Below are 13,910 nucleotides of genomic sequence, written 5' to 3'. Positions count from 1 at the left end.
TTTGAAAATGTAAGAAATGAGCCCAAAGAGAACTCACAAACAAAGACAGCACTGAATCAATTCTTTTATAAAATTGGCTGTGGCTCCTTAAAAACAGAAATACATTTGGTTGCCCTATAGAAAAGACTTTTGTCTCTTCTTGACTTTCTTTCAATAGCAAAGTGAATGCAGGAGCCATGCCCAAGGCCCCTGCCTGACTATTCAGAAGTTCTTATTGTTCTGATTTTGTTTCTTTTAGTGAATACCAGGGCCTGGTAAAGCACACCGGAGGCTGCCACTGTGGAGCCGTTCGTTTTGAAGTTTGGGCCTCAGCAGATTTACACATCTTTGACTGCAAGTGAGTATTTTCTCCTCCAAAATCATCTTAAAGAATTGAAGAAGTAAAACTCAGTGCTTCAAAATAACCTGGGGAGTTGGGGTATGGGTGAAACAACATGGTGGGTTGATAATTGTTGAAGTCAAGTGATGGATACATAAGGGTTCGTTGTTCTTTCTTATTGTATATGACTTGAAATTTATAATAATATTTTTAAAGGGTGAGGAGAAGCTAAAAATAATAGCGTGTGTGCACACACACGTGTGTGTGTGTGTGTGTGTATTTATGCATGCATGAATGTGCTCTGGTGCTCATATCAGTGTGCACGTGTTCCACAGAGCTATGGCACAGCTGCTGGTGACAGAGCAGGCTCCTCAGGGCTTCTGACTGTCACAGTCACCACTTAGACTGAACCCAGTGCTGCTTTGTAGTTAGCTCAGGATGGGAGTCGGACTGGACACTGAGTAGGAAGCCTTGGGCAGGACCTTTGTCGGAGTCCATATGGGAAAGAGATGGAGACAGGTTAGTGGAGGGTGTGTCCACCTGGAGGTGCCCTGGGCACTGGCCTTCTTTCTTTGTTCTTGGCATGAGCAGGTGGTACTGCCAGGATCTGTGGAAGACCTGCTTATCAGTACCTTCCCTGGCGTTGTCAAAGGGTGAGAACAACAGGCTCTGAGTTCTGGACCAGTGGTTGGCATGTACCTAATTATTCAACAGTGTCTAGACCTTTTTGTCTGTTAAGTGGTACCTGAATTGTATATGAATAATAAATAAATACTGTGGAATTACACAAATGGAGAGTTGACCAGGCTAATAACAGTAGAGTCCAGATCTGGAAAGAAGCACTGTAGTATAATTTGTTAAAGGATTCTATACTAAGTCAGATTTTTTTAAAAGATGGGTTGAAAGCCTTGGCCTGTAACGCAGTAGTAGAGGATATGGTTAGTATTGGGAGGCCCTGGTACTTGAATACACACAAAAATGTGGGTTGAAAAGAGCAGATTATAACTTAATTTCTATTGTGGTATTTCTGGGGATCCATTTTATCTGGAGCTGATTATCTCTGATGTGGAGATTGGGAGAGAAGAAACATAAGCTTCCTTAGCCATTTTTGGTGTGAATGTCTGCAGCATAGATTGCAACAGTGTCTGAAATTTGTTTCTTAAGTATCTGAAGTCCCTTGTTTGCTTTCACTGTAACAAACGAGGGGGTGGGCAGTGAAACAAGGTCCTGTTGGTCCTGGATTTTTTGAGAAGGGATGTGGCCTCAATTTCTGCCTCTGGGACCTGAATCTCCTTCCCACGAGAGCAGAGGCCCCAGGGGACCAGTTCTTCTCCCTCCGTACCTCGTTTCTTGAAAGGTGCTGAAAGCGGTGCTCCCTTTGAGGTCAGGTGGGTCCCCAAACATAACAGGATGGTCCCCTGAACGCCCATAGGGTGCAGATGGCTGTTCACAGTCTGGAATTTGCTCTGTCTTTCTGTAGCTGCAGCATTTGCAAGAAGAAGCAGAATAAACACTTCATTGTTCCAGCTTCTCGCTTCAAGCTCCTGAAGGTTAGTGCGTAAGTGCAGGATCGGGACTGCATGTGTGAGGAGTTCCCGGCTGCCCTCTGCAGGGTGTGGGCACAGAGAGTATGGTTGGTTTCCCTTTTAACCTTGGTTTCTTGTTTACTTTTAAAAGATTGTTATTTTTTCCTCTTTATTTCTGAAGGCATATTTGATCTTATGGAGATATTTTCAAATTCAGAGAATCAAAAAATAAATTAATAAAATTAACCAAGATAACTACTGTTAATATTTTGGTGTATGTCCTTGTGTGTGTTATTTTCTATGTAAATATATATAGAGAGAAAGAGATAGTGTCATGTTTTTATCAAAGTAGTTTAACTGTTCTTTCTGAATGTAGCCTACTTTTGTCATTTCCCAGTGAAATATCACGTAATTTTCTTTTTCTTTTCTTATTTTCCTCTAATTCTCATTCTTTTTTTTTCTTTGTAGTACTTGGGATTAAACCTTAGACTTCATATAAACTATATTCTCAGCTCCTTTTAAATTTTTAGGCAAGGGCTCACGGAGTTGCCCAAGCTATTTGTTTTCTTCGTTTCTTTGTTTGTTTCGGTACTGGGAATCCAACCCATGAACTCACACTTGTCAAGCAGGCGCTGTGTGTCGCTGAGCTAAATCCCTGGCAGCTATTTGAGTTTATAAACCTGCTTCAGCCTCTCAAAGTGCTGGGATTGTGGGTGTGCCACCATGCCCAGTTTACAATTTTTTTAAACTTTAATTGTATTGTTTTGTGGAATTTTTTGTATTTGTTACAGAATTTGAAAGATGTAAGAAAATATATGAATACTTAGTGAAAAGTCCTCCATCTGCTGTTCCTCCAGCCCCAGCCTCCTGCTACCCTTGGCCATCTCCCTGGTCGACATCTTACCACCTCTGTATTTATAGCAGTGAACTTGGAGCCTGAGTCTAGTTTTTTCTCAACTATAAACATTGCCGTGATGGGGCTGGGGATTTAGCTCAGCGGCAAAGCACCTGCCTGGCAAGCGCAAGGTCATGAGTTCGGTTCCTGGTACTGGAGAAAAACCAAAACCAAAAAAAAAAAAAATTGCTGTGATGAATTTCCCTATGTATAAATTGTTGACATGTTAGAAATTTTTTTTTGAGATCAATTCTCTTAAAAATAAAATCTCGGGCTGGAGATATAGCTCAGTGGCACAAGCATCTGCCTGGCAAGTGTAAGGTCCTAAATTTAATTCCTGTACCAGAAGAAATAAATAAATAAAATAAAATCTCTAGTTCAGAAAATACAAACTTTTTAAAAAGGCTTTTAGCACATTCTAGATAGTGTGAAGTAAGGCATGGCTTTAATTCTGTCCTTCCTTGCTGCTTCCCTGATCGCAAGTTTCATGGATCTCTGCCTGGGCTAGGAGTTTTAGTGTAATTATCTGTGTCTTACGCCACCACGCCTGCTAAGGATTTGTAAATACCTAAGCAGGTATCTTTGGATGAGAGGTAAACACCTGTGAAAACAGGTGAACTTGAGACTTGCTGCCGAATGACCAGAGGACAAAGTGCACGAATAACATGTGTACTTGATAACAAACAGACATGACTGTGTCTAATATAAACCTTCATAACTCAACATGTCATATGAAGCTGGTTGTGGTGGCGCACGCCTGTAATCCCAGCGCTCGGAGGCTGAGGTAGGAAGATTGCTGAGAGTTCGAAGTGAGTTCAGAGCTTGCCTGAATTATAGAGCAGACCCTCTCTTGAACCGCACCACCCCCAAAACGTCGTGTGTTATGATGTACTGTGAGCAGGCTCCATGAACAGGACATGCTCGTGTAAGGAGAGCTCTGTTGCTGGACATGAGGGATTGGGCCCAATGGTTCTACAGGAAATGGAGTTGCAAGAAATTTAGTTTTTGTTGGTACTGGGAATCAAACTCAGGACCTTGCACTTGGCAAGTTGCAAGAAATTTGGACTGGAATTCCAGGTTTGGAGAGTTATGATGGTGTTCCAGAAGATGACGTGACTACATGTATTTGAATAAATGTGGATTTTTATGCATAAATAAATGAATACATGTAGATTGTTGTAAGAGAACCTCTGAAAATAAGCTCTATTGCATCTTTTGGAGCAAAAATTAATATAAGACCCCGTTTTCTGGGAAATACAGTACTCTTCCAGACCACACCCCTGTGAGTACCTTTTCTTACCAGGCCACACTTTTTTTTTTTTTTTTTTGTCTTTTTGAGACAGGGTCTCACTATGCAGTTCAGGCTGGCCTTGAGCTGACTTTCTAGCCCAGGCTGGCCTTGAATTCGCTCGATCCTCCTGCCTCAGCCTCCCAAGTGCTGGGATTACAGGCATGTGACCCCATGCCCGGCCCAAGCTCCACTTTCTAACAACACGTTTAGCTGTTAGCTCCTTAGTGGACCAGTCACCGATGAGTTAATGATTATCCACCTCTGTGGTCCACTCACCTTCCAGAAGCTCCTGGTGTGAGGCTGTGAGGGGACATCTGGGTATAAACTAACCATGTTTCTGAGGCAAGTGCTCGTTGTTTTGACAGCTGACGTAGTAGGGTCCTGCACTGAGTAACTGGGCTCAGTGAGCTCCGGGGAGGAATGTCTGACCAAGCAGATGACTATAGGAGTCCTGGTCTTTTCTGAGTGAGATTTAGTCCCAGATGTGCCAGGCTAACTTACTTCTTTTCCTGTTCTCTCTTCTTTTCTCTCCCTCTTTTTTCTCTTCCTGAAATCACTGTTGGGCGAAGGCCTGGGCCTGTGGGTGGGACCCGGTGTTCAGGGGTTTTCACCCCGGGCTCTGCTCGTCCACACACGGTCCTGGTGCTCTAGGACATTGTTTTCTTGTTTGGTCCCACCCAATTGGAGGAGCGATTTTCTCTTTCTTTGTTTCAAATACAAAACATATTCAAGTATTTACAGGGCACCTGCTGTATGCCAGGCAGTGTTCCACCAAGCATAGCAGTTAACATAACAGACAAGGCCCCTGTCCTCCCTGAGTTTACGTTCTGTGGATAGGGAGACACGAGAAGTCTGAGTGTGCAAGTGCTGTGTGGAGAGAAGGCTGAGTAGACAAGGCCACGACAGCGCAGCTGGGTGGTTACTGCAGATGGGTTAGGTATGGCCTCTGTGGTGGTCAGGGCAGAATGACAGTTGGGGGGTGGGCAGCTTGTGACAGAGGGGGTGGGTTATACCAAGGGCTTGTGGAGCATGAGCACGGCATGTTCAGGAGCTAAATGGGGGCCACTGTGTCTGGTGGCACAGGAGTGAGGAAAGTACCCGGAGTCAGGGTGGAGGGATGCTCAGGACCTGATCACAAGCAGTTTTGTGCTTTGTAGTGTGAAGCTGCTAGAGGATAGTAAGTGACGCAGTGATAAGATCGATTCAGGGTTTCCAAGCGCTGTTGGGCTGCAGTGGGAGAGGGGGTTGTAAAGAGCTGACTGTGGAGGCGGGGAAGTGAGAGGTCGTTGGGTGGGACAGATGAGAGATCTGCAGAGCAGTCATGGAATTGGAGGGAAAGTAGATACCTGGAGATGCGTCCTAGAGCCGTGGTTCTCAGTCCTCAGTGTACGCACAGGCACCTGCAGGGGGCACTAACCTGATTGTGGGCCCATTCCTGATTCCATAGGTCTGGGGTGTAATGGTTGACACGTTTTGTCAACTTGGAGTCTAGAAGCTTAACTAAGTGACTCAGCAGTTTTGCATCCTGGGGTAAAGGACATGCCCTTACCCTCTAGGATGTTGTTCATTGTGTCAACCTGAGAAGTTCAGAAGTGTAACTAAGCCACTCAGCAGGGAGCCAGGGCCTTATTTGTAAACATGCTGAGCCTGTGCAAGAGGAGGGCACTGAGATGGTGTGGATGGACACCAGCATACAATATAAGGGAGGAAAAGAAGCTTGCTTCCCCTCTTTTTGCTCTTGCTGCTTTTGCTGTCTTCTGCCGCCTTGAACTGTTGCCCCTGTGCCATGCCACCCTGCCTTAGAGCCAGCTGACTTCAGACTGAAACCTTCACAAACTGTGAGCTAAATAAACCTTTCCTTCCTTAATTTTTGAGTGTCGGGTATTCTATCTCAGCAATGAGAGAAAAGTAACTGAGACAGAGGGTCTGAGGATAGGCTCAGGAATGCACAGATTTTGCAAGTTCCCAGGTAATACTAGTGACGCTGGTCTAGGGTCCACACTTGAAGATCCACTATTTTAGCGGTAAACAGAACTATGAAAGGATTGGATGTAAAGTCAAGGAGGGAAGAGGAGTAGGAGTTATATCCAAAATCTTGGCCCTGAGCACCTAGTCAAAATAGAGACATCAGGTCCTGCAGGTGTAGATGGCTGGGCTACTGGAATCAGGAGTTCTGCTTTGAAACAGGAGTTTTGTCTTCTGAGTATTCATACAGATACTGGGAGTGGGCAGCTGGACATACAAACCTGGAGTACTGAGAGGGCAGAGTGGGAGCTGCCAACCTGAGAGTTGTTGGGATATTGATGTTGCTTAGGGGTAGGGAGTGTGTGAAGTCAACTGGGGAGATATAGCCAGATCCGGGAGAGGGCTGATGACAGCCCTGGCTCCTGCTAGCGTTTATAGAGCTATGGGAAGAAGAAGAGGAACAAGAACAGGGGCCTGAGAAGGACGGCCAGTGGAGAAGGAGAGAAAGCAAGAATGTGGTGTTCTCCGGAGTGGAAGTACTGCTCCTGAGAGTCCCAAGGTCAGGAGACTGCAGTGGTTAAGAGAAGTAGCCATTGGATTTGTCAGTGTGTGGTCACTGGGCGAGAAGTCAGAGGGAATAACTAAAGGGGTTGATCGTAGCAGATTCTGATGATAGGTTATGGAGAGCAGGGGACGTGGGGTCAGTGTGGTGGATTCATGAAACATGGCAATGAGGGTCTGGATGTCACCGGGTGGTTTTATTAAGGAACGGGGTAAGGTAAGGTTTGAGATATCTGCTGATTGTTCCTGCTGGACGATTTGCTTTTGCTGCTTTCTGGTATCATAGGTATGGAGTGAGGAATAACTCCTCCAGGCACTATGTTTATAGGAAAACTCATGGGCATCTTGGTGCATGCCTGTAGTCCCAGCTACTGAGGAGGCTGAGGAAGAAGGATTGCCTGAGCCTAGGAATTTGAGGCCAGCCTGGACAACATGGTGAGACTACGTCACTTAAAAAACAAAACAAGGGGCTGGGGATTTAGCTCAGCAGCAAAAGCGCCTGCCTGGCAAGTGCAAGGTCATGAGTTCGGTTCCCGGTACTGGAGAAAAACCAAAAAAAAAAAAACCAAAAAACAAAACAAAACCAAAAAGCATAAGAAAGTCAAGTGTTCATGAGGGCTTTGCTCTCCTTTTGTGGTGGGTGCTGTCATGGCTAGGGAAAAAGCGTAAAGAGGCCTGACAGTGATAACCCTGTCCCTGACCCTTCACCTGCCCAGCTTCTCTCCAGTGGGTAAACTATTGTTTCTTGGCTACCTCTTCAAGATTTATGTGCATATAAAGCATGTATAAATATTTTTTAAAAATCGAAATAGTAAAAAAAAAAAAAAAAGAAATAGTTAGTAAACTATATCTTCTTTTGCTTTGTTTTTTGGTGGTGTGGGGACTGAAGCCAGGAGGGCCTCACGCGCACTGAGCTACACACTCACCCCATCTTTTATATCATGCTTTTTTTCATTTGAAACCATGGAGATTGCTCCATACCAGCATTTTCACTCACTTTTCTCAAATCTTACAAAATGTTCCATTTTATGAGAGTCTGTGTTTGAACCAGTCTTCAACTGAAGAACTTTAAATTTTTCTGGTCTTCATTTATGAATAATACAATAAACAACTTCTGGGGTCTCCACTGCACTTCAGGCTTCTCACTCACAGCTTCACACACTGCCCTCTCAGGGGCACACTGCCTGGCCACCCAGGCCTTCTGAAATCGAGGTGGAAGCCTTCTTAACCTCAGAACTCTTGCATTCTGTATGCTTCTAAAACCACCACCATGTGGATGATGCCAAGGTCTGCAGTAGCCAGGCTTTCTTCTCTCCTGGCTGTAGGGATTGAGTGCCTGAATTGCTGAGCACTCTGAACCTGATTCTGAGGAACACATTCTCTAAGGCCGCCACAATTATGGAACATGATGTTCTGTGGTTTTCTTCTCAAAGCAAAGTCTTCTACCTTTGCAGTTTTGAGGCTGCAAAGTGTGGAGACTTGCTGCTTCTTTTGATGCCCTCAGGCCATCCACCCCCCTAGTACTGGGAATCGAACTCACAACCTTGCATTTGCCAGGCAGGCGCTGTGCCACTGAGCTAAATCCCCAGCCCCCTGTCTTTTTTTTTTTTTTTTCCCATCTTTTCAATTTTCTTGTTCCTCCTCAGCCATCAAGATCTCCTCTGCTCTGTCTTTATAGTGTACAGCTTTACTGGAGCTTCCTTTCTGGCTGAACTCCACATTTTAAATCATCCTGCTGGGCTCTTTGCTCTTGATTCTCAACATAAATCTGGCTAAAAGCCCCCAACAATAGCCATGCCACAACTTCAACATTCAACTGCCTTGAAATTTCTTCTGCCAGATTAATTAGTACACCGCCCTTAATCTCAGTCTCAGGCAAAGCCTCTGGACAGGAGCAAAATGCAGATGAACTTTCTGCCAAGCCATGATACACACTGTCTGGAATCCAGCAACCAATACAGTCCTTCTTTCTACCAGAAACCTCCCGGGCCCAGTCTATCGGCAGGATTTCTCTCAGTCTTCTGGTCTTCTGAACTCTGACCAGAATCTCCCATACAGAACAGCCGAAGGCATTCTAGTGCTTTTCTTTCAGGTGAAATCTCTAAACCTTTCTAAACTCTTCCCACAAGCCATTTCCAAAGGCTCTTGAACCATATGGTTAGGTACAGTCACAGCAAGGACCCCACTTTTCTGGTACCAAATTCTGTCTTGGTTACTTTTCTCTCCTTGCTGAGATAAAATACCTGACACCCAAAATTAAGGAAGGAAAAGTTTATTTAGCTCACAGCTTGTGGAGGTTTCAGTCCATAATTAGCTGGCTCCAAGGCAGGGCAGCATGGCAGAGGGGCAACAGAAGACAGCAGAAGCAGCAAGAGCAGGAGAGGAGGAGACAAGCCATTTTCCTTCCCTTATATTGTAAGCAGGTTGCCCCCATGCAGAGGGTACAGCATTCACATCATCTCCACACCCTCCTCCTGCACAGGCTCAGGATGATACAAAGTAAGGACCGGGCTCCCTGCTGAGTTACTTAGTTAAGCTTCTAAACTTCTCAAATTGACACAATGAACAACATCCTAGAGCAGGAAAGGCCTGTCCTTTTCTCCCCAGGATGCAGAACTGCTGAGTTACTTAGTTAAGTTTCTAAACTCCTCAAATTGACACAATGTATCAACCACAACACCACCTTTTTGATTTTTTTTTTTTACTTAACAATGAAAAGTACCTCATTGCATTTCATCAGTGTGGGCATCATTTCACAGGTGGAGAGATTTGTTTTTCATTTTCTCATGGCCTTTGCCCCACTCATATTAATACATTATGGAAATTAGCCCTTTGTCTGTGCTGTCTGGCAAATTTTTTTCCTAGCTGTTCCTTTATAAATTAATTCAAGTACAGTCAAACTTTCTTCATACAACTCTTAGTGGTGGGTCATTCGGCTTGTGACCGCAGCAAAGTTTTCTTCAGACCCTGAGCAGTACTGTTTGAGGGTATAGGAAGCCAGTCACTCCAGTGAGCTGCAGTCCCTTAGGCTCTGGAAAATGGGCATTGTTCACTCCCAGACTTTGGCAGGACATTCTTTTGTGGCATATGTCAGGGGAGGCTCAGTGCTGAAGTGTTCCATGTGCAGCTGCTCTGTGAGAACGCCTGAGCTGTCATGCTCAAGTACTGTATCTTCAGGTAGTATGGATGCGTCCCTGTCCTCAAGAAATTGTAGAGTCTCTTGTGGGAAATGAGACCTGTTCTTACAATCCTGAGAGCCCTACAAAAGAAATCCCCCCACTAAGCCTTTTAACAGACTGCGTTTTATGTGCTGGAAGTCAAACCCAGACCTTCAGACCTGTCAGCAGAATGCTATACCACTGAGCCACACTCCAAGTCAAGAATTTAGTTTTTGTTTTTTGGGGGACAAAGTCATAGTGTAGTCCAGGTTGGTCTTGAACTTTCTATGAAGCTCAGACTGGCTTTGAACTTACTGTCTTCCTACCTCAGCCCCTTAAGTACCACGGTTACAGGTTTATATCACCACACCAGCCAAGATTTACTTTTCAAATGACATAAGAAAGAGAAAGCCTATCTGTTCGTGTTTTCCTAGGGAGCTGAGAGCATAACCACGTACACGTTCAACACGCACAAAGCGCAGCACACCTTCTGTAAGAGATGTGGTGTTCAGAGCTTCTACACCCCCCGCTCCAACCCTGGAGGCTTTGGTGAGTAAAGGGCATGGACTGTAAGCCCAGGGGTTGCTGAGAGGCTCAGGTGCTTGGGGTGCAGGTGCGGAGTAGACAGGTAGATGCTGGCGTACTTGGCCTGGCTCTGCCTGTCTAGGTGCTTTTCCAGGCATGCGTTAGAGCAGCAGGGCGCTTCAGCGGAGCTCCTTTCCAGTGGTGGGAAGTGAAGACCGATCCGCTGTCTCAATCCCACGTGGTGACATCTTTCTGAGTCCAGCCAGGTGGTGTTCATTGGTGCTTCAGTGCTGTCACTGGGGCTGACACTAAAGACTAGAGAGAAGGGAGACTTTTAAAATAAAGGGGTTGGGGATGCTCAGCAGTTGAGTGCTTGTCTGGCACACATACGGCCATTCTTGGCATGAGCAGGTGGTACCACCAGGATCTGTGGAAGACCTGCTTATTAGTACCCTCCCTGGCATTGTCAAAGGGTCAGAACAACAGGCTCTGAGTTCTGGACCAGTAGTTGGCGTGTACCTATTTATTCAACAATGGTTGATCTCCAGTACCACCAAAAATAAAAATAAATTTTGTTAGAATGCAACCTAGAAGCCAGGCGTGGTGGTACACACCTGTGATCCCAGCACTCGGAGGCTGAAGGAGGATCACTGTGAGTTCGAGACCAGCCTGGGCTACAAAGTGAGCTCAAGGCCAGCTGAACTGCATAGTGGGATCCTGTCTCAGAAAGAAAAGAAAGAGAGAGAGAGAGTGCGAGGCAGGGAGGGAGGGAGGGAGAAAGAAAGGGGGAAAGAGAGAGAGAGAAAAGAAGGAGAAGAAAAGAAAGAAAAAAGGAAAGAAGGGGGAAAGGGGAAGGGAAGGAAAGGGAAAGGGGAAAGGAAGAAAGAGTGCAACCTAGAGGACCTCCAAGACCTTTTTCAGCTCCTGGTTGGATGTAGGAGTAAAACCAGCCCTGAGCCAGTTGCTGCACAGTTATATCTGAATCGAGGAGAAATGAGAGGTTGAAGATGTGTGGAACTGTCGGGGCCGCTGTGACAGTGACATCCGCTTTATGGTGGGACGGGGAAGGGCGTGATCTCAGACCAGCCCTTTCCCACACTGTTTTTTCAGGAGTCCCTCGAGGTTCCTCATCTGCCATGTGGATACTCCTTTCTGCCCTCCTTGTGGTCCAGGAAAGCATTCTGAAGAATATAAAATCCTGTACAAATGGGAGCTATTTAATTCTCAGAAATTTTACCTAAATCCAGGAAAGGCCTGAGAAGTCTTCAGAAATTGCTCTGGCCCTGAGCCTTTTTACTTTTCCTACTCAGCTAGTTTTGAAGGGTGCCCAGCCTTGGCCATCCCTGGTTCAAGGAGTCCCCTCTCCATCTGCCGAGTGAGGATGACTGTCCAGAAGGCTGAAGTCATCAGCCGTAACCAGGGCCCCCTGAACTTAGCAGGCCATGTGTCGGACCTTGTAAGCTGAGGTCTTGAGCTGGAGCATCGCTCTCGGGAGTCCGGTGCATAGGTTGATGGTGTTTGCAGGAAGGGGTTTGTCCAAGAGCCAGTATAGTCTCTCTCCTCACATATGCTCGGGACACATCTTTCTCTGCCGCTTTCTCCTAGGAATCGCCCCACATTGCCTGGATGACGGCACCGTGCGGAGTGTGGTCATTGAGGAATTCAATGGCAGTGATTGGGAGAAGGCCATGAAGGAGCACAAGACCATCAAGAACATGTCTAAAGAGTGAGCTCCTGCTTCTCCCTTCCTGAAAAGGAGGAGTGAGTGGGGCCAGCATGACGTCTCGGTGGTGCCCCTGGCGTGGCTGACCAGGCTGCTGGTGCTGCTGGCCAGCAGCTGCCGTGGTCCCTTGGTTTGCTGCAGCTACCAGTTTCTGTAGGCAGCTCTTTGTCCTTACTCAGCCTGGATTTTGATGTAGGCTAGTTCACCCTGTCCCTTCTTTCCCCCAACTTTTGTGTGATCTTTTAGAAAATAAATATTTTTAACATTAATGCAGTTACTATGGTTCCTCATTTCCTTTGCACCTTGATTTTGCCTCTGAGGCCGATCGTGGGACAGCAGACACTTGATGATCAATGTCAGGATGCCGACAGCCGCGTTGACAGGAAGAGGTAAGACGAGTGAACGCGATCACAACAGGGGTTTTGTGACTGAGCGCAGTGTGTCTGCATCGTGGAGAGGCGGGTAAGACATGGGCGAGGGCCAGTCCAGGAAGATTCAGGCAGGGTGTGATGTGAGGCTGTTGTTTTTGAAGCTAAATAAATTTGTAATTTTTGTTTCTTTTTAACTGAGCTTAGCAGGCCATGGTAAAATACACATAACATAAAATGTACAGTTTGGTCATGTTAAATACATTGATGTTGTACAACTGTCACCACCATTCATCTCCAGAATTCTTTGGTTTTTTTTCAACGCCTGAACTCAGGGCCTTACCACATATGCTAGGCAAATACTCTGTCACTGAACTACATCCCCAGCCCTTTGCTTTTATTTTGAGACATGTTCTCGCTAAGTTTCACAGGCTAGTCTCTGACTTGAGATCCTTCTGCCTTAGCCTCCCAAGTAGCTGAGATTATAGGCATGTAGCTTTAATCACCATTACCACCAAAAAAAAAAAAAAAGAAAAACCAAAACAAAAAATAAAAAACAACAGCTTTAAGTCTTCTGTTTGTTTTTTGTGTTTTTTTGTTTTGTTTTGTTTTGTTCTGAGACAGGGTCTTGCTATGCAGTTCAGGCTGGCCTTGAGGTCACTTTGTAGCACAGGCTAGTCTCAAACTCGCAACGATCCTCCTGCCTCAGCTTCCCAAATGCTGGGATTACAGGCGTGTGCCACCATGCCCGTCTGTTTTTTGTTTTTTGGTTTTTTTGAGACAAAGTCTCACTATGTAGCCCAGGCTGGCCTTGAACTCACTGCAGTCCTCCTACCTCAGCCTCCCAAGTGCTAGGGTTATAGGTGTGGCCACAATGCCTGGCCTAGTTTCTGAACAACTTTGAACAGGGTACAAAAAGCTTAGCTTGTGCAAGGTCGTGAGTTCAATTCCCGGGTACCGGAAAAAAAACCAAAAACAAACAAACAAAGCTTAGCTTGGTACACAGTGTCAGGGCTGGCTCTCAGCTCCCTCTCTTGCTGCCCATCGTTCATATTTTGTTTCTTGTTTTTTTTTTTTGGTTTTTCTCCGGTACCGGGAACTGAACTCATGACCTTGCGCTTGCCAGGCAGGCGCTTTGCCGCTGAGCTAAATCCCCAGCCCCTCATCGTTCATATTTTGATTGGACCAACTTCCCTGAAACATTCTTTTTGTTAACAAGTACTGAACACAGAGTTGCTTACTCCTTTGTGTTCGTGGACGCCAAGGAAGCATCATTAGGCTCTCTTCTGCCTGCCGTCACGTAAATCAGTCTTCTCAGGGCCTTGAACGGCTGCGGAAGCTCTTCATCAGAGGGCTGAGCTGTGAAACAACTGATGAGAGTCTGAGAAGCCACTCTGAGCAGCCGTGGTCAGGCACCGACTGCGGTAATAAGATCCAAACCCTGAGCGCTCCAGAAATACCATGCTGTGAAGCGAAAGCCCTGTCGAAGCAGGAGCTGCTAGCGCTTCATCTAGCCAGAGGTCAAAGTGGTTCTGGAACTTTCAATGGTGGTTGTGGAGGGGGTTTTGGTGGGAAAGTT

At 45.9% G+C, this 13,910-nt stretch overlaps 1 protein-coding gene across 1 annotated transcript; it reads left to right on the top strand.

Moving 5' to 3' along the window:
- Positions 1-238: 238 nt before the first annotated feature.
- Cenpv (centromere protein V) lies at positions 239-12,232 on the top strand (the record flags this gene model as incomplete). The annotated part of the gene is given in 4 exon segments (XM_013522048.1): positions 239-337; positions 1,800-1,869; positions 10,150-10,264; positions 11,846-12,232. Coding segments are annotated over 4 exon segments (409 nt in total), but the record flags the coding sequence as incomplete, so codon positions are not given.
- Between the last annotated feature and the right edge of the window lie 1,678 nt (positions 12,233-13,910).

The sequence above is a fragment of the Chinchilla lanigera genome, unplaced genomic scaffold (assembly GCF_000276665.1).
Source record: "Chinchilla lanigera isolate Chin_1 unplaced genomic scaffold, ChiLan1.0 scaffold00066, whole genome shotgun sequence".
Lineage (NCBI taxonomy): Eukaryota > Metazoa > Chordata > Mammalia > Rodentia > Chinchillidae > Chinchilla > Chinchilla lanigera.
Note: the sequence above shows the minus strand (reverse complement) of the source record. Positions and strands in the feature narration are given on the sequence as shown.